At 53.6% G+C, this 18222-nt stretch overlaps 1 protein-coding gene across 1 annotated transcript; it reads right to left on the reverse strand.

Moving 5' to 3' along the window:
* Window positions 1-7110: 7110 nt before the first annotated feature.
* Window positions 7111-15789, reverse strand: CFAP161 (cilia and flagella associated protein 161). The gene is made up of 7 exons (XM_032836904.1): window positions 15686-15789; window positions 14798-14887; window positions 14017-14249; window positions 12614-12698; window positions 8809-8967; window positions 7907-7980; window positions 7111-7369 (listed from the first exon to the last, which is right to left on the reverse strand). The coding sequence occupies exons 1-7, from the start codon at window positions 15752-15754 to the stop codon at window positions 7111-7113; spliced, it is 969 nt and encodes a 322-aa protein (XP_032692795.1). The 5' UTR covers window positions 15755-15789.
* Window positions 15790-18222: the final 2433 nt, after the last annotated feature.

Below are 18222 nucleotides of genomic sequence, written 5' to 3' on the forward strand. Positions count from 1 at the left end.
GAGCCCACCGTGCCAGTGTCTGGGCTGGAGCCCCGGGCGGGTCCGCCTGCTGCGCTGGACAAGGCAGGGCCCAGAACCCCAGGGCCGGGCAGCCTGGACGCCCGAGGGAGCCTGCAGAAGCTTTGAGAACTGGGGTCTTTCAGAAAGGGCAGGCCTGGGAGCCAACTACCCGAAATATGGCCTCCGGCCCTCTCACGGATACACGGGGCATCTCTAAGCTCTGTCCAGCGGACTGGGCACAATCCCAGTCTCGCAGGCCTCCAGAACGCCCCTGCTGATCAACAGAGCGGGTACCCACGACGAGCCCCACACACCATCCATCTGGGCTCGTAGGGGTGGCCGGGCAACAGGCTCCCGGGTGTGCCAACCGAGCCTACAGGTGCTCAGAGCTGAGCCTTTTCAGAAGAGGCTGCTTGTGGGCCCACCATGGGCTCCTGGCAACTTCCAGCCCTTCTGCATGGCTCCTGCCCCTGATCCCCGCCGCCCGGGCCTGGACAGCTGCTGAGCTGGGACGCTCTCCTCGCGCCCTCCTCCCAACCATTCAGTCGTGCCCGGCCACAGACACACACGTGCACACGTGCGCGCACTTGCGGGTGCGAACGGAGACTTGAATGCACACCCTGGTCGCTCGCCACAGGCACCGTCGTGTGGGTGGACTTCCCATTCCCATCTTATTGGCTCCATTCCGTCCACGACAACGCCCTGCAGGCTCCCTGCCCGGGAAGCACTGCGAGTTGGGGTACGGTGCTCTCGCTCTCCCTCTCGCTCTGGATCCAGACCCCCCTGCTGAGTTAGATGAACCTTTCTGCGTCCCCGCTTCCTTGCCTGTCAAACTCAGGAGAGGACGGTGCCCCCCTCACCGTTGTGTGCGAGAGCTCGCGCGTTTGCTACGGGAACGCGTGCTTAGACACGGGTCTGGCACCGGGTGTGGGACTCATGCACAGCAGCCACATGGACACCAGGGACCCACTCGGGTGCTCTCCTGCCCTCAGGGAGCTCACCATCGAGCCTGGTGGGCAGAGATGTCATCCGGAGGCCCAGGCGCTGTGGCCGGGGGGCACGGCTCGGCGTGCAGGGCTGGGTGACATGTCCCCCGCGTGCCATGCAGGGACAGAAGGGCCGTGGCTGAGCCTCAGGTGTCTGCACACTGGGGGCCCCGCGGATAGGCTCAGCCTCTGTCTTTGAAGAGCTCGCAGTCACGCAGAGGACACGGATGCTTACAAGCCCTCGTACCGTGAGACCAGGCGGCCCTCGAAGCCACAGAGATGCCCACCGGGTGCCCGAGGCGTGGGGGTCAGCACTGTGGCTACGGACAGAAGGCTGGACCCGCCCGGGAGCCTGAGCACCTGGCACGCGTGGCCTCACTCCAGGAGCCCACGACACAGGTGACTGGGGTGCCCCGTCTTTAGCCCAAGAGCCGACGGAGGCTTGATGAGGTGTGGTGACCTCCAGGGTCCCCGTGGAGCTGTCGGGCCCCAGAGGCAGGCCCAGAACTATGATCCCCACCTGCATCTCTCACCTCATTGCACTTGACCTTCTCAGCAAGGCTAAGAGGAAGTCAATAGCCCCGCAGAGGAAGCCAGGGCTTGGCACCGGAGCTCGGGCGAGGCTGGAAAGGAGCAGAGAGGCCTCGGTTCGGCTCAGACATCATGCTGCTGTCACTCAGGGATGTTTGGGAGCCCAGCGTCCCTGGGCCTGGGCTCGGAGTCCAGTGTCCTGGAGAGAACTCCAGCCTTGGGAGGGGATGTCTGCCAGGAGTCCCAGCGGGGCTGTGCCCGGGGGGAGGACCACCTTGGAAAGCAGATGCCCCGTGTGCCATTGGGTAGGAAATGAACAGATACCCTGACCACAGCGCTCTCATGGTTTCCCCCCACCTCTTAAAATGTGCATTTTTTTAAGATTTTTTATTTATTTATTTGACAGACAGAGATCACAAGCAGGCAGAGAGAGAGAGAGAGAGAGGAGGAAGCAGGCTCCCTGCTGAGCAGAGAGCCCGATGCAGGGCTCGATTCCAGGACCCTGGGATCATGACCTGAGCCGAAAGCAGAGGCTTTAACCCACTGAGCCACCCAGGAGCCCCAAAATGTGCATTTTTTAAATGGGAAACTCCCTAGTGTTTCGAAATTCAGCTCAACGGTTGAGCAATTGCTGGGCATGGGCTGGTTTGCATTTTTTCACATTGACCCCTTGTGGCCACTCGGGGAACTGCAAGACCAGAGCCCGGGAGGGGAAGCGCGTCTCTGCCAGAAAGCCAGGGGCTCAGGGACTCCCGCCTGGGCTGGCTTCCCTCCCCCTCCCACACCTGCCCTCCTTGGTCCGAGACACCCAGAGTCAGGTGTCAGGCTGCCCTGCCTCGTCCTCCCCGCTCCTGGGCTGTGGCCCGTCTCTGCTCTGGGTCCATCTCCCCACCTGTAAGAGGACTGGGGGAGCCTCAGTGGGCTGCGGTCCCCGGCGGCCTTCCAGTCACAGGGGAGAGAGCGCAGCCCCCCAGTCTTCCCCCGGAACATGCCCTGGGATTCTCCGCGGGTGCTCTCTAGCACCGGAAGCTTCTTCACGTGATAACCCACCTGTCTTTCCTACAATGTGGTCTCCCCCCGGGAAGCAGCCGGGCTCTCCTTACGCCACATTTCCGTGATAACTGAATTTACATCGCGTTATTATCAAATCCATGAATGATTCTAAATGGTTCTTGTTACAGATGAAACAGCTGTTTCCCTTTTAAAAAGCTCCAGGTGACAGCAAGAGTTGTTGTGCGAAGTCACGAATGGAGAAAACACAGTTTCTATAGTTTTGCCTTCAGGAGAAGGAATAGTAGAAAAAAATGACGTCGTCTGCTAGACCCCGCGGGAGTGCCAGCCAGCCGCGTCCGAGTGCAGGCCTCCGGGGACTCTCGCCAACTGTGATTACCGACTCCGAAGTGACCTTTTGCTCCCCCGTACCTCCCGCCCGGGCAAGCCTTCCGTTCTGGTCCAAGCAGCCGCCTCCTGCTCAAGACGGCGCAGTGACCCCTCGCCCGCCTGCTGAGTGGACGCAGACCTCCGCACTCGGGCCTTCCCCTTCCGTGTCTTACGTCCCTCTGACCCCCCAACACCGCGTTCCAGCAACGTCAGCTGCTGTCCGTTGCCAAGCACATCCCGCCTTCCCCCAAGTCCGTAGCTTCGGCTCTCGCTGGGGTTTTGTGGGGGATCCTGGAGCTGCTGCCTCTTATGCACGGGAAAAGCCGCTCTTTGTCCTGTAAAGCATCACGTCGCCAGTGGTGGACCTGCAGGCAGGGACACATCTATTCCTCCCCGGATCCCCCGGTCCAGCTCGGCCCTGGTCCAGAACAGTCGGTGAGCTCTGTTGGATTCGACGGAACACGTCGAATGGGAACGAAGTGGGGTCCAGTCCCAGCTTGGGACGAAGTGTGGTGACAGAGACAAGATCACTCCTAGGCTCGGACCCACACTTGGCTAAGCTCTTACACGAAAGCAGAGGGGAAGAGGCCACGCCCACGCAGAGCACCTGCTGCCTCGTAACGGGGCACATGCTGGGCTGTCCCGACTGCCCGCGTCACAGAACGTACCCCGATTCTCAGGAAGGTGACCTTCTCGCAGCCAGGAAGCTGCCAGTCCTGGCCACGGGGCACCAGCCTCCTCCCTGCTCGCGCTGCCCGGGAGTTAAAGGCACCACCAGTCCTCAAGCTGTATTTGCTTCTGAGCATGTAGCTTGGGTTCAGTGGGGCCACCATCCCACCCACGGCCATGCTGGGCCCCAGGAGAAGCCATAACTGGGATGCCGCCATGTCCATAGACGTAGCTTCCACTCCGGGCCAGACATCCCCGGGTGCTGCCTCACCTCCCAGCACAGCCGCTCAGCACCCCACGTCCTGACTTTCCAGGACGGGCACCTCTCCGGACCTGGGGTCCTCCTTCTCGTCCTCTCTTGTCCTTAATCTACCGAGGTACGGCACCATCTCCCCCCACCCTGGACGTCTCTCCATCTATGCCTCCTGACACTTAGCCTGGAGCCGCATCTCTCACCCCAGGACCCCTCTACGTCCCTGCTGCTTCCATGATAATCCTTCTAAAGTGAAATCATGCCTGTTCCCTCCTCAAGCTCTTCCAAAGGCTGACCATCACCTTGGAGATAAATTCGAATTCAGTGATTTGTTCCACACAGCCAACAGGGATATTCAAAACACTGCACGGCCTGCCAGTTTGTCCTGAATGTCACCGGGCACCAACCAAACCAAACAGACTCTAGCCACCATGTCCCGAAGGATGCTTGCAGGGCCAGACATTAACTTGTCGGTGGCTGGGCTGTAATGAAGGCGGGGGTCCCTACGGGGTACCTCTGGGACTTGGGTCATAGGCAGTTTGCAAGCAGCGCAGACACACCTACAGGGCGTGCTTGCTGGGCCCCGGGTGAACATCAGCTGCGCACACAGTCCACAGCTACTGGCCTCTCGCTAAGTCCCTGCCTCTGGGCACAGCTCCAAAGGCCACACATCAGGGACACAGAATGCCCCCCCACCCCCAATCGTGCCTAGAAGGTTCTTCTCCATGTTCCTGCTCCAGGGTCATCCCGTCCCTGGGCATGGGTCATCTCCCCACGCAGTCTCTCCCTCCCCTCCCACCCTGCAGGGTCTTGGTCTCAGTCCTCACCGTGTTCACTGCACCAGCAAGAGAATGGACACTCGGGGCACAGTCCACAGACTTCATTCAGGTGAGCTGGTGCCCTCTGGGGCCGGGGAGCCTGCAGACCTCAACTCGGGGCAAAGCTGTGCAACATCACCAGCGGACTCTGGGACAGTTTCTGTATGAAAACCAAGCACAGCGCACAGCCCCCTATGACTATCACTGTAAACCCCTCACCGTGAGTTCCGAGCACGAGCTAGACACACACACACACACACACACACACACACACACACACCCCGAGCTGCATTACTCAGTTTTACTCATGCCCATTAAACTACTGTGTGCGTTTAAAAACTAACATTTTGAACAGTAGAAAACACACTGATGCAGTTTAAAGGATAAAATGGTGATACACATACAAGTTCTAAGCTTTTCTTTTCACATCTCTCTGGGCCGTGCTGGGTGGCACCCGTGCTGGAGGCCGCTACGGAGATGCTCTGTGCCTTCCGGGCGCTTTAACCCCCTCCAGACCGATCTTGTCCCGGGGGCCACTCTGCACAATTCCAGGTTTCCACCGGAGCCCAGATCCAACGCTAGAAATAGGTTATTTGTGTGCCTGGAAGTTACCTTGAAAGCACATAGTGTGTCCTTTATAGACAAAAATATATAAATGGAAGAGCGAGCCCTTTATCACATCTTCTGTAGATAAGAAATAAACACCTGGAAGATGGAGGGCAGTGGTGCCCCCAGGGGACGTGTAGCCATGTCTGGAGACATTTCCAGATACGCAAGAGCTGGGATGCCACGGTCGTCCAGCGGGTAGAAGCCTCGGCCGAGCGCCGGAGAGCACTGGGTCGTCTACCCGGGTGCAGAGGAAGGTCTAAACCACCTGACGGGCTCCCGCCCCACCTGCTAGGGAGGAGCCACGACCTTGAGCCGATGACCTGATCGTGCTGGCCTGCTGCTCCCTCAGCAAGAGGACCGAACACATTCACGGCGCGTCCTGTCAGTCACGAGACACGGCGATGAGCCATATCCGGTCTAACCCGGAGAATCGTGACATTCAGTAAGGAGGCTGGCAGTTGTGTAACGTGTGCGACAGACCCCGTGCGGCAGCCCAACGTGACAGCGCGAGGTGAAGCCAGTCGTGCCGAGACCCCAGCGGCTGGGTGTCCTCCGCCCACGCTGAGGCGCACAGAGACACCTGTGTCGTAGTTTCACGTCTCTGCATTCGAACAACCGCGTTTTGCTGTCACATTCAGCTGTTACAGATGGTAACTGCAGTCACCCAACCTTGGTGGTCAGTTCGGGCACTAAAACCCTACGGCTCACGGCGGGAACGTGAGCCCTGACGTTGACTGGAAGCCGTCCGTGGGCCCCTTTCGTGGTAGCAGCACGAACGCCCCAGAACTTCCAGAACGTGCAGAGCTGGCCCAGATGCTCTCGGAGAGCTTGAAATGCGGAGGAACGCCTTTCCCCCAATGGAGCCCCGCCGACCTGCTCCCGGCCTGCTCTCGCCCTCAGGGGACACGCAGGTGAGCCTAACTGGGCTCGCCGGTCCGCGGCGCTCAGGCCAGGCTGTACTTGGAAATAAAACAGTGAGTTTTTAAAAATATTGTGACCTCCACACCAAGGCACTGAGATTAAAATCTTTGGAGGCGGGCTCGGGCGGCGGAACTGGGAAGTGCCTCCTGAAAGAGATCACCGGCTTGAAGAAGCGTCTCTTTAAACCACACCTCCACCGCCTGTGACCGACCGCCTGTCTGTCTCCTGGTGCACTGACGGCGGGACAGCCGGACCGCCCATCTACCTGCGGGCCGGGGACTCCGCATCCCGAGATAAGACCTTACCTGACACGGCACGGGGACTCCACAAAGAACAAACGGACAAGCAGGTACGTGGAAGGAGAGGTGTTTATTTTGTCAGGAACTTTCAGATCACACGGGTGCCACGGCTCGTGCATCCATTTCAAAGAGTAAAGAGTCTGTGCGCTTTCAAAATCGTTACTCGGTAGAGTGACCTGTCCGGTGCAAGTCCCGAACCCCCACTCCCACCAAGCCAGAGGTAGAAACAAACACACAAGGGGGAAGACGGTTAGGTCCAAGGTCAAGCCACAGCTCACAGCTACAGGTTGTTGATTTCTTGGTCGCCGTGCAGTGGGGGTGGGGAGGACGGGTGACAACACCCTGCAGGTTCTGACAGCTTTGTCCCACACTCAGGCTCCCTGTCCGAGCCGCTGCTGAATAGCAGCTAAAGTTCTCCAGGAATTTAGACTCGACAAAGGAAAGTCCTCTGTCACCTTCCAATACCCCTTAGGAGCTCTTTCCTGGAGCCAGTGTTTCCTGTGTCCCAGACCCCACCAGGAAGTCAATAACCTTCATATAGCCTTTGCTTCGACCTCGGGATCAGGGACATCGACACCCGGCTTAAAGAGAGCTTGGGGCATGACCTGGCAAAGCCAGGTTTTTTTGAGCACACGCGCCCGGGGTCACTGCCCCCCGGGGTCCGCACCCTGTCCCGGGACTCGGGCGTCCTGCTCCAGGACTCGGGCGTCCTGCTCCGGGGCTCGGGCGTCCTGCTCCGGGGCTCGGTCGTCGTCCGCTGGCGTCTTGGGCACATCCAGCATGGTGGACGAGTCTCTCCGGGGGTTCCCAGTCACCAGCATCCAGTGGTTCCTCGGCTTCTCGACTCGGTGCGAATCCAGGTGTGTGTGAGCAGCCACTTCCACTTCCTTTCCGAAACAGCCGCTGGGTCAGGAGAGAACGGACCCCGGTTGGAAACAGAGCAGTGGCTCTGGGTGAGTAACTCTGTCCGCCCCCGTCTGAGCCCCAGGTCCCTCTGGGATACGTGTGTGCCGGACCTTGCCCCTGCCTGTGCAGTGATGAGGGGCACAGGGTCCCACCACAGCTACAGTCATCTCGTCGGGCAAGGACCTGTGGAACACCAGGGCTCGGGCAGGATTTGCCACACCTTTGAATCTTTTGTGACAACACTTTATCATCAAAGCACTCGTGTGTGTGGCCACACTCTGACTCGAGCTTCTTGGGGTGTCTGGGTGGCTCAGTCAGTTGAGCGTCTGACTCTCAATTTAGGCTCAGGTCACGGTCTCAGGGTTGTGAGATCGAGCCCCATGTAGGGCACTGCGCTGGGCAGGGAGTCTGCTTGAGATCCTCTCTCCCTCCCTCTGCCCTCCCCCTCCAAAATAAATACAGAAATATAAACACATCAGTCGAACGTCTTTGCGCCCCTATCCGTGGCATTTAGCTGAATTGAGCAACACGTACCTTAAGAACAGGTGTCTGTGGGCTGCCAGCCCCCGGTTCGTTTGGGAGTGATTGAGGATAATTTTTGCATTTGCCTTTAAAGATGAAGAGAGTGTGTTATTTGCATTACGAACTAAGACTTCCAATTCCTAAAGGCAAAAAGTTGGAAATATACTATATATTCACTTAAATGTAGTTCAGTGAAATAGAGAGATGGAAATAACCCAGACGCCAGACTTTAATGGACGGATTTCATACACTGTTGCAGGTGCACAGGGGACGGAACATCCTAGAATCCCTCAGAGCCACACTGGAAATCTTTCACAACATGAGATGTAACCAGCAGTGTTTCTAAGTGGAGAAGATAAGGATATCACTGATGTCCTATTTCATTAAAAAAAAATTGAAATTAAATAAAATAAAGAGACATGCATGGAAAAAGACAGAGATGATAAACACCAGCGGGGCTCTCTGGAAGGTGGTGGAATTACTGGTTATTTTCATTTTATTTGCTGTGCTTTTCTGATTTTTCCTTCGAAGAGCATATATTTTGTTTATAACCTAGGAAAAAAATACGTATTGTTTCAAACTCCTGGCTCCTGGGAGCTAACCACCGTGAGGAAGAGCAAAGCCCTCGCCGCTCCCATAGGACTTACGCAGCCTCAGAAATGCCCACGTCAGATCAGGCCACCCTGCAACCAAGGAGGGTCCCACCCGAACACAGACAAACCGTGCGCCCTGTCCAAGATGCAGGTCTCCCCACAGCCGCCCTTCCCAGCTGATATAGCTGGAACCTGGCCCTGGCTTCCCTCCCACAGCTAAGGCGTACTGAGACAACACACACAGAATTACCCCCGCTTCCCGATGGCGTAGAGCAGAGCCCCGCTTCCCGGGAAGCTCCCTAGAGCCCGGGCCACACTCACCGGCACCGGGCAGCCTTCACACTCCAGGCGGAGCTGGGGGTCCAGGAAGGCGGCCTGCCAGCAGTTCAGATAGGAGGCCTCGTCGGTCAGGAACACCTCCTGGAGCCAAGACCTCTTCGATGACCTCAGCAGGGTCCTGTGGTCACTGGATAAATACAGCTGAAAATGACAATGCAGGGGTGAGCTACTCACACGGCTGGAGAAGCTAGGGGGGTGAACCACTGACCGCCATGGTGTCAGGTGCGGTCCAGCGCAGTTCTGGAAAAGCCCCTTCTTGCGGATGGTGTGAGAACACTTGGGTTTCCTCCACTTAGAGACGTCATCGCAGGAGGCTGAGGCTACCACCCCCAGCACCTTCACTGCTTTGCCTTCCTTTGGGTGCCAAACCCGCTCTCTCTCCTCATCCTGTCCCTGCTCCCCCTCCTCCTTCCCAGGGCTCAGGCCAGAACCCCGGTTTTGCTTCTTAGAAACAGTGTTGCACAGAGTTGTTGCATGAAGGGAAGTGCCTCACAACCAACACCATCACCGACATTCACCATGGGCCCCCGAGGACGGCTCTCTGGAGCTGACCTCCCCGCGGGGGACTTACTTCAACAGCTCTCAGGCCCTGTAACCGGGCCCAACCTGCAGAAAAGTTGGAAACGTAAGCTGCTGGTTAGTTCTTTAGTGACTGACCTTCACCCCGAACCTGGAAGCTGTTTCTGGGTAGGTTCTCATGGGCAAAGCTAGGCCACGAGGCGCTCGCTGCGGGGAAGGCAGAAGTGAGTTACTCTCTTGGAGGCCTTTCCTGGCGAGCCAGACAGTGATGGAGGACAGGCCCGGAAGCACCCGTAGACTCCAGGAAGGTCGGACAGGCTGGCAGGGGTGGGAGGGGCTGCTGGCAGGCACAGGCGAGGACACACACTTACGCAGGGGCTCAGGAGAGGCTCTGAGGGGGAGGCAGTTCGGGGCTGGGCACCCGAGGGGCTGGCTGCACGTGGACAGGGAGGGCGGGGACATATCACAGAGGACCTTAGATGCCACCGTGGACGGCAGCACTAACCAGACCTGAGCCCCTAGAGCATTGGCCGGACAGCATGCGTCTCCTATGGTCTGAGGTCAGGACAGACTAGAGGGATCCAGCGTGGACCAAGGTCCTGGCACTGGGGATGAAAAGACAGGCCCAAGGGCACTAGGAAGGGAGAGCCATGGCCATGACCATGAGCAGGATGTGGACAGGGAAGAGAGACCGGCCCAAGACACACTCGGGCTCTCGGTGACCGGGGAAATCTAGGGCAACTGAAAACCTGCACTTCAAATGGCAAAGACTGTCTACCTCAGACCACAAACTCCGTTGTGTTAATGTGAAGAGAAATAATAGTGAGCCAGGCACGACTCTAGAAGGGCGGCATTACCTGATTTTTTTAACGAATGCCCCGGAAGTACTTGCTAATTCACAGACAAGGAACGGAAATAAGAGAACTTGAGAAGAGACTGAACTTGAGAATGAAAGCACCGCGGACCCGAATGTCGTAAGAGAATTAACCGGAGAAGCACGAGAGAAAATAGAGTGAGGTTTCACCAGACGTGACTCTCAGCAGCAGCGGCTTTCTTACATTTTTCTTGCAACCAACTAAGGCCCCCCCGGAAGGGCCGTCCACAGCAGAAGATACTGGGGGACAACCTCAGCGGGATCAGCATCGAATCCCCGGGAGGAAAACCACAGAACTTAACAGAGAGATAAGAAAGAATAAACAAATAAATGGGGAGACCTCTCAGAAAAAGAAAGGTCATGAAGCATCAAATACGTGAATTTACGGAATTTTCCAGTGCCAATAAAATGCCACGTGATTTTTTATCCCCCCCTCCCCCAGGGAGAGGGACTTGCAGAAATAATTACATGTAACTGAGAGGTTAACTAATTCCTAATATAATTCAAAAAAGTGTAATGAGAGACAACTGGCCCAACGTGCGGTCAAAATACACATTATACTGTAAAGCATAATTCTAGAATAAAAAGACACAATTTGGCTTGAAAGGGTTAGAACAGGAAGCTCAGAGACAGCAAGCAGGCTGCAGAGTGATGCTACGGGAAGATGTGCGTGTCAGAGAGGAAAGGAGTCATCATTCAAGAAACAACACAAATGCAGCTTATTAGTCATTTAGGGGAAATCGCACGTCTCCACAGAAGCCTGCACCAAAATAAATCTCAAGCAGATAAACAACAACCAGGAACAAAAGTGAAACTTCAACCACCGAGAAGTCGATACAAGTTCGTCTTTTCGTGATATTTCTAGAGCAGACTTTATAGGGCTCTGAGCAATGGAAGGGATTATGAAGGATTATGTTAGAACAACTCTGACTTCAAAGCCACGTAGCCAAAAAAAATAAATAAATAAAATAATAAAAATAACAAAATCCAAGAAGCAGATGGGAGGGAACATGACAAAGAAAATGACAAAATGTTATAACCTACGGAAGAGCAGATACTGAACACAGGTCAGTGCACGGACACAGGACGAAAGATTTATAGGAGACAAAGAAGATGGGACAGTTAAGGACAGCGTTGGTAGGGGGAGAGTAAGGGAAGGGAGATCGAGGAAGAGAGAGAGAGAAACCAGAAATGGTGCATCTACTTCTTCTGGGGCTTGTAACTCTCTCTGTATTTTATTTCTTTTTTTTTTTTAAAGGATTTTATTTATTTGACAGACAGAGAACACAAGTAGGCAGAGAGGCAGGCAGAAAGAGAGGGGGAAGCAGGCTCCCCGCTGAGCAGAGAGCCCGATGAGGGACTCGATCCCAGGACTCTGGGATCATGACCTGAGCTGAAGGCAGAGGCTTAACCCACTGAGCCACCCAGGTGGCCCTGTCTATTTTAAATCCATTCTGAGAGAACAAAGTGTAAAAGAAAATAACGTTAGTAATGTTAACCTCTGGATAAGACAAGGGTGATTTACCCACACCCCCTGCAACAATATCGTATTTTCTTTAATTTCCACATTTTTTTCTTAATTCAGGCTGCGGCTTACCATCTAAGGTGTGTAGGGGTTTAACTGGCAGTGCTGATTTTACCTGGCAGCACAAAAGGTAATAAATAACGTTACCTCATACCATTATGGAAGCTTTGATTCAGCGAGAAATGGTTAAATGGTACCCCTTCTGCCATTGGACCCCTGAGCGGCTTGGAGCAAGATCACCTGACCTCATGCCTCAGTTTCCCCATCACTAAAATGGGGTAAAACAGTCCCTAGTTCAAAGACCTATTTGGATGATTAAGTGTGTGTGCATTTATGTATGGCATGTAGTAAGGTTTACTAATCCCCATTTTATAAATGAGAAAGGCTCGAAAAAGTTAAATGACTTATCTGAGGTCCCACTCCGGAGAGAGACATCTCGGCTCGAGTTAGACCCAGATTTATCTGGTTCTGTTACCCTCCTAATCTCCGAGGGAAAGAGAAAGATCAAGTTTAAAAAAACAAAAATAGTTATCGGGCAACACCTCGCTAGCCTTGGTGACACTGACAGCTATCAGACGACGATTAATTAATCCAACCATTAACTTACGGGTGGAGGTGGCAGAAAGCTGTGGTCGCTGTCAGCTGCATTGCAAAAAGCATTTTTTCCCTTACTCCGTAGCGCCTAAGGGTCTGTTTCTGTCCTTCGGAAAGCTAGAAGGCAAGAAGTGGCCCGAGAGCCGCAGGCGGAGGTTCCAGAAGCCAGAGGCAAAGCCCACACCTACGGAGTCCTCTGTCCGTCTCAACAGGTGACCGTGAGCCACACGGAAACCATCGCCTGGCCCCACACGCCGTGCACCGTGAGGACTCACCATTCTGTCTTCAAATCCTCCTGTCGTCGCAAGGCAGAAGTTCTGTCCGTATCTAAGGACCTGGCCCATGGCGTTTCTGTCTGCACTGTCAGGGAAAAATAAGCATCATGTCAATTCTCTATTAGAATTTTTCTACATTCAGGGTTCCTGGGTGGCTCAGTCGTTAAGCATCTGCCTTCGGCTCAGGTCATGGTCCTTGTGTCCTGGGATCAAGCCCCGAATCTGGCTCCCTGCTCGGCAGGGAGCCTGCTTCCTCCTCTCTCTCTGCCTGCCTCTCTGCCTACTTGTGATCTCTGTCAAATAAATAAATAAAATCTTTAAAAAAAATCAATTTTCTTGATAATGTATTTGACACACATTAGCTGATTTGGTAGCTAAACATTTTCAAAATGGTCATTTCTCTGGGCCTTCAAATCTGGCTGACATCCCGTCCCTGTCCCCCTGCCCCACCCCCGCTCCCGCCGTGGCCAGGGTGCAGAGCATCCATCCGTGTGAGCACAGCGTGCTGTCTTCCATTGAGGGATATCTGGATAAAGAGCCCTCCTGGTCAGGTATACACACTTAACACAGTCTTCCCTCCTAATGCTCCAGGACACAGAAGCTGCGGTCCACTTTTAGTTGTCTTGACAGAACTTCTCAGTGTTCAAAGGAACTCTGAAGCAAACACTCAAAGGAGGGGTGCCTGGGTGCTTCAGCTGGCAAACCACCGGCTTCGGCTCAGGTCATGATCCAGGGATCGTGTATCGAGTCCCACATCGGGCTCCCTGCTTGGTGGGAAGCCTGCTTCTGCCTCTACTTCTCCCCCTGCTTGTGCTCTCTCTGACAAAAAAATAAAATCTTAAAAAAAAAAAAAATTAAGACTTAAAGGACTGGCTGTACTCTTGTCATCAAAACATTGCTATCATTGTTCAATTACAGTAAAAGCAATCCTGTTTTGTTGTTACTATGTATCTGTTCTCTAAGGATTTAATTGCCGATTTCAAGATCTCAGCTACAGTTTTAGCAAATAATTACAAAGTAACAAATCCCGCATAGTGCCACCTTGCACGGGACTATTTCTGTTCTAAAAATAGCGACACTGAGAGACACTCCAATGAGCTCCAAGCATCCTGAGATGTTATTAGGAAAACCCAGTTTCTAGGCAGAACACAAATTTAGTTTCCTAAATCCAATACTTTTGAATGAAGCATTTATAACGGAACACAAATTAGCAGTTGTCCTGACGTTTAAGGGGAAGGGCATGTGAAGGCCACCAGCCGGGGGGAGGCAGCAGGACGGGAAGCACAGAGAGTGTCCTATCCCCTTCACCTCCAGGCGACACCGCTCCGGTCCCAGGGCTTCCTGAAGCTGGAAGTGAAAACATATTTATGATAAACACGAGCTGAAAATTCAAATGTCTGTACCTCAAAATGATGAAAGTGTTTCTGCCAACGGGGATCTTGGTTTGAGCTGCGCTCAGCCCACAGGGCACCTCTAACTGGTCACTCAGGGGCGATTTAATTTCATCCAGAGTCATGCAGAGGCTCAGGTCCCCGCCCAAAACCAGATCGGCTTCTGTCTCAGGGTAGTCTGGATTCACAAGCATCACTTTGTCGCCACAGCGAAGGTAGCCGTCCTCCGTGATGGAAAGCTGCATCTACAATTTAAATTGTTTTTCAGACAACCCAGGTGTTTCCTCAACAGCCAGTGCAGAGACCCCTGCCAGACGCCCCTTCCTCACTTCACCGTCGAGGACCCCTTCCAAGAGGGGGCACATCACTCGGGGGCCTTGTGATAACTTACATTCCCTCAAGTCCTTTGTTCTCTTCCTTTTCCTGTGGCCGACCCCCTCCCACTTGGCCAACGTCCCCCCCAAATCCCAAATGGAGTAAGAAAGCCAATGAAAAATCACGCGCTGACCCCACTCTTAACTGATTCAGACTCACTGGAAATGTCCTGAGCACCGAGTAAGGGGCGTTTTACAGATTCCTGTACTGATCCTGGAAAATGCGGGTAAATGTAATTAAGAGCAGATTTCTCCCATGTTTCTAAAACCTTAGGGGATTATAAACATCATGGTTTTCAGCTCTAGAAGGGGGACAAAGGTATCTTCCAGATGATAATTCATTTATGGAATGTTTGCTTGCTTAACACACACGCTTAATTCGATACAATTTTGAGGACAGCGCTCAAATTTAAAATTACCGGTCTCAAAAGATTCTCTTTGAGTCTCCTATTTCTCTGTATGAGAAGCTGTCCCTTTTCTCTCTTCTCCAAGAAGTCCTTCATGCGCTCCTGGTGAAAGAGAAAATGAAAAAAAAAAAAAAACCCAAAGGTCAACAATGGTCCTCAATTTTCAGACCCCAGTAGCTTCTAGGTCAGAAGCACGTCAAGCTGAAAAAGCAGAATCTGAGAAAAAGAAAGGTGAGCCTAATGGGAATGGTGAAATTTGTTTTGGCTTTAATATTTTTACTTCTTTGTAGAAGGCTTGAAAAAATGACACACACCAAAAAAAAAAAAAAAAAAAGTAAGAGAAAAAAAAGCCCTCACCCTCGATTACCCCATCCAGAGACAATCATGAATAACATTTGATGGCCATGTGTCCGCAGTGGAGGTCTCCCCTGGTTGTCCACTGCTGCCCCCACCAACCGCTCTTCCACCAGCTAGATGGATGCCTGATGGCTCAGGGCCTTGTCTGAGTGTAACGTCAGGGAAAGGGACACCACGGGGATGCCTAGGAGGGTGTGTGTATGACAGGGGTTGGGGGGGGAGCTCCACAGAGAGCCTGCCTCCTCCTCACCAGACCTCAGCCTCTGAAACCCTTAAGTCTGTAAGGACGGAGGGAACTTGTGGGGCTCTGGGCTGAGGGCGGCACCGAGTTTGGAGACTAAGGTACCTGCAGAAGGAGCAGGTGTGAGACCTGGGGGTGTGGGACAGCAGGTGAACTTCCTGGGGCTTTCGGACCCGGGTGGGTTGTTAGGCTACTGGGTGTCTGCTGGGTGAGGAGGAGGCCCGGAGGCAGAAGGACTTGGGGCGGGTGGGGCGGGGAGGTTCCTCAGTAGTGGGGGCGCCTCGCCAGTTGCACCTGCCTACCTCCTCCAGGTAGATGTCCTCGTTCCAGTTGCCCATTCGCACTCCCGGACCATACAGGTTCTGCGCCATCCTGCCCTCAGGCCAGCGACCAGCCAGCCGGCCTGCCTCCCCCACCTGCCTTGTTAGCGTGCCTTGTCGCCGTGACAACCGGCCCAGAGCGATTGGCCAGGTCCAGGGCCTGCTGGCCAATCAGTGGCAGCACAGGAGCAGGGGGGGCGCAGCCAGGGGGTTGGGGGAGGGGAACCGGCACACTCGCAGCCTGGAGTCCCTTCCACTGTGATTTCCCTGAATTTAATTCCAATGCAGGCAGGTGGACTAACGCCAGCCCTCGGCCCTCGTGGTGCTAAAAATGTAAAACACTTTTTTCTTTTCTTTCTTTCTTTCTTTTTTTTTTAAATCCAAACAAAAAATGCCGTGGGGGGAAAGTATCCCTCGCTTATTGAGACAGCAAAGAGGAGCCTTTGAACCAAAACTCCTTAACCCTGGAACTGCGTATCCTCCGTGCAGAAATCTGGAAACCAAAGTAACATGGAGGAAAGAGGGAGGGGAGGATCCTGACGTCAGTGCCTCAAAAGTAAGAAACCTGTCGCGTTAGCATCTTTCTGCTTATGCGACTGGGGCAGTCCTGCCTCTAGGGGTTTTACAGCATCCCCCCCCCCCCCGTCCCCCTCCTCCAGTGTCCAAGCTAGAGGACAAGCCCATGGCTTGCAAGGACTCTGGATAAAGGTAGAATATGTGGGAGCCGGTGTATTTTGTTTTGTTTTTGTTTTTGCTTTAATGCCGGAGCCAATGTTTTTAAAGCAGCACTTTATGAACAGGCAAGTGCTTTCGGACTACCGGGAGCTTGACGCTAATGCAGTGCCTTGGTAGCTGGCCTTGCTCCCTGTCTATTAAGACAGCACAGACACGAAGGACACTCATCCTTTCCTCCCTCCAGCAAACCCAATCTACAGGAGAAGATACTTCGTGAAAGATCACCACAGGAGGAATGGGACAAGTGGGACTACAGATGCGCTGATGAAAGGCCACGGGACTGCAAGGAAAGGTTCGTTTCTGCCTCGGGGAGGTGACGGGGTGAGAATCAGGAAGGACGCCCCTGGGTGGCAACTGGGGCGGGGACTCTTGGCAGCTGGCCTGGGGAGGGTCTCGGCGGCCGGGCTGAAGGTCCCGGTACAGATGGGACACTCCCTCACCCTCGCAAGTCTGCAAGCTCTGCCCTTCCACCAACTCGCTCTAGGACACTTCAAAAGGCTAAGCAGGACGAAGACGGTAGGTCGCATAGAATTCCGCCAGAACTGCCTTTGATAAATTAAAACGTGAATCTCAAAGGAGTGAGCCTCTCATCCAAGTTCAAAGTGCTAAAAGTTGCACAGGACGAAGACTCAACCCAATTTCCTGACTCCAAAGTTCACGCTTTCTCCAAGTGTTTCCGTGTTCCCCGTAAAACCAGGAATATCCTAAGACAGTGTTGGTCTCCACGTAGTTCACTAGCGTTCTCAGGAGTCGATCCGGAGGGAGTTTTGCTCTCATCTGCCTCCCTTGTGCCATTATGGGGAAGTGAGGTACGTTGCTGGTGTTAGAGGCCCAGCAAGACACTATCTACATGTTGTTTTGTGAAATGGCTTTTTAAGTCTGTCTGGAGACAGATAGAACCACGTGATTGTGAAATTGCAGACACACTGGTCTTTGCTGGGGTTCTTAGGTGGGTGCAGCTTACCACCGGGTGTAACCTGCTTCCCGCCCAACAACTGCTGTGTTTCTGGAAGACAGGCCTAGCAACACATTTTCAGGGTGTTTACTCCCTTGACATTTTCGTCTTTAGTTTTGTAAGATAGTTTACTGGATGCAAGACCCTTGGTTACAAGTTTTCCTTTCAATGCCTTAAGTCTGTCATCCCCCCCGCCCTCTGACCGCCACTGAGTCTGCGGAGAAGTCAACCATCCACCTCATGGGGGTTCCCGTGTGTGTCTGTGAAGGGTCGTGTGTGGGCTCCTCTGCTCTCAAGGTGCTCTGTGGCTTTGTCCTTCATCCCTTGACCATGGTCTGGGGGGCCTCGCCTGCCATCCATCCCACATGGAGGTCACTGACCGTCTGAATGTGCAGATTGTTTTTTTCATCCAATGTGGGATTTGCCGTTCTTTCTTTGAATATCTGCCTGTTTCTTCCTGTCTCTCTTCTCCTTCTGGGACCCTGTTGCGTGTATGTGGGCGCACCTCATTAGGTCCTATTTATTTGTCTTCCTTCTTTTTTCTCTCTGGCCTACAGATTGCATCATTTCTGTTGCTTTTTCTCGGGCAGCTCAAATCTGCTGTTCCACCTGTCTCGTGAATTCTTCATTTTGGTCATAATGCTTTCCAGCTCCAGAATTTCTACCTGGCTCTATTCTACCGTTTCTTTACCGATAGTCTATATTTGAAGAGACATTGACGATATACGTTCCTTAAATTCTATCATCATGGTTTTCCCTTGTTCTTTGAGCATATTCTTAATTGCTTTGGAGTCTCTGCCTGCTAAGTCCAACATCTGGGCCCTCTAAA

This window comes from Lontra canadensis, unplaced genomic scaffold, assembly GCF_010015895.1.
Source record: "Lontra canadensis isolate GAN:19392208 unplaced genomic scaffold, GSC_riverotter_1.0 scaffold94, whole genome shotgun sequence".
NCBI classification, from domain to species: domain Eukaryota; kingdom Metazoa; phylum Chordata; class Mammalia; order Carnivora; family Mustelidae; genus Lontra; species Lontra canadensis.

Bases quoted from the DNA above. Each gene is read 5' to 3' on its own strand.
- CFAP161 (XM_032836904.1), bottom strand. From the start codon at position 15,754: ATGGCGCAGAACCTGTATGGTCCGGGAGTGCGAATGGGCAACTGGAAC. The intron at 14,888-15,685 runs GTAGGCAGGTGC...CTCTTTCACCAG, and splicing joins AGGACATCTACCTGGAGGAG to GAGCGCATGAAGGACTTCTT. The intron at 8,968-12,613 runs GTGAGTCCTCAC...TGTCATTTTCAG, and splicing joins GAGGATTTGAAGACAGAATG to CTGTATTTATCCAGTGACCA.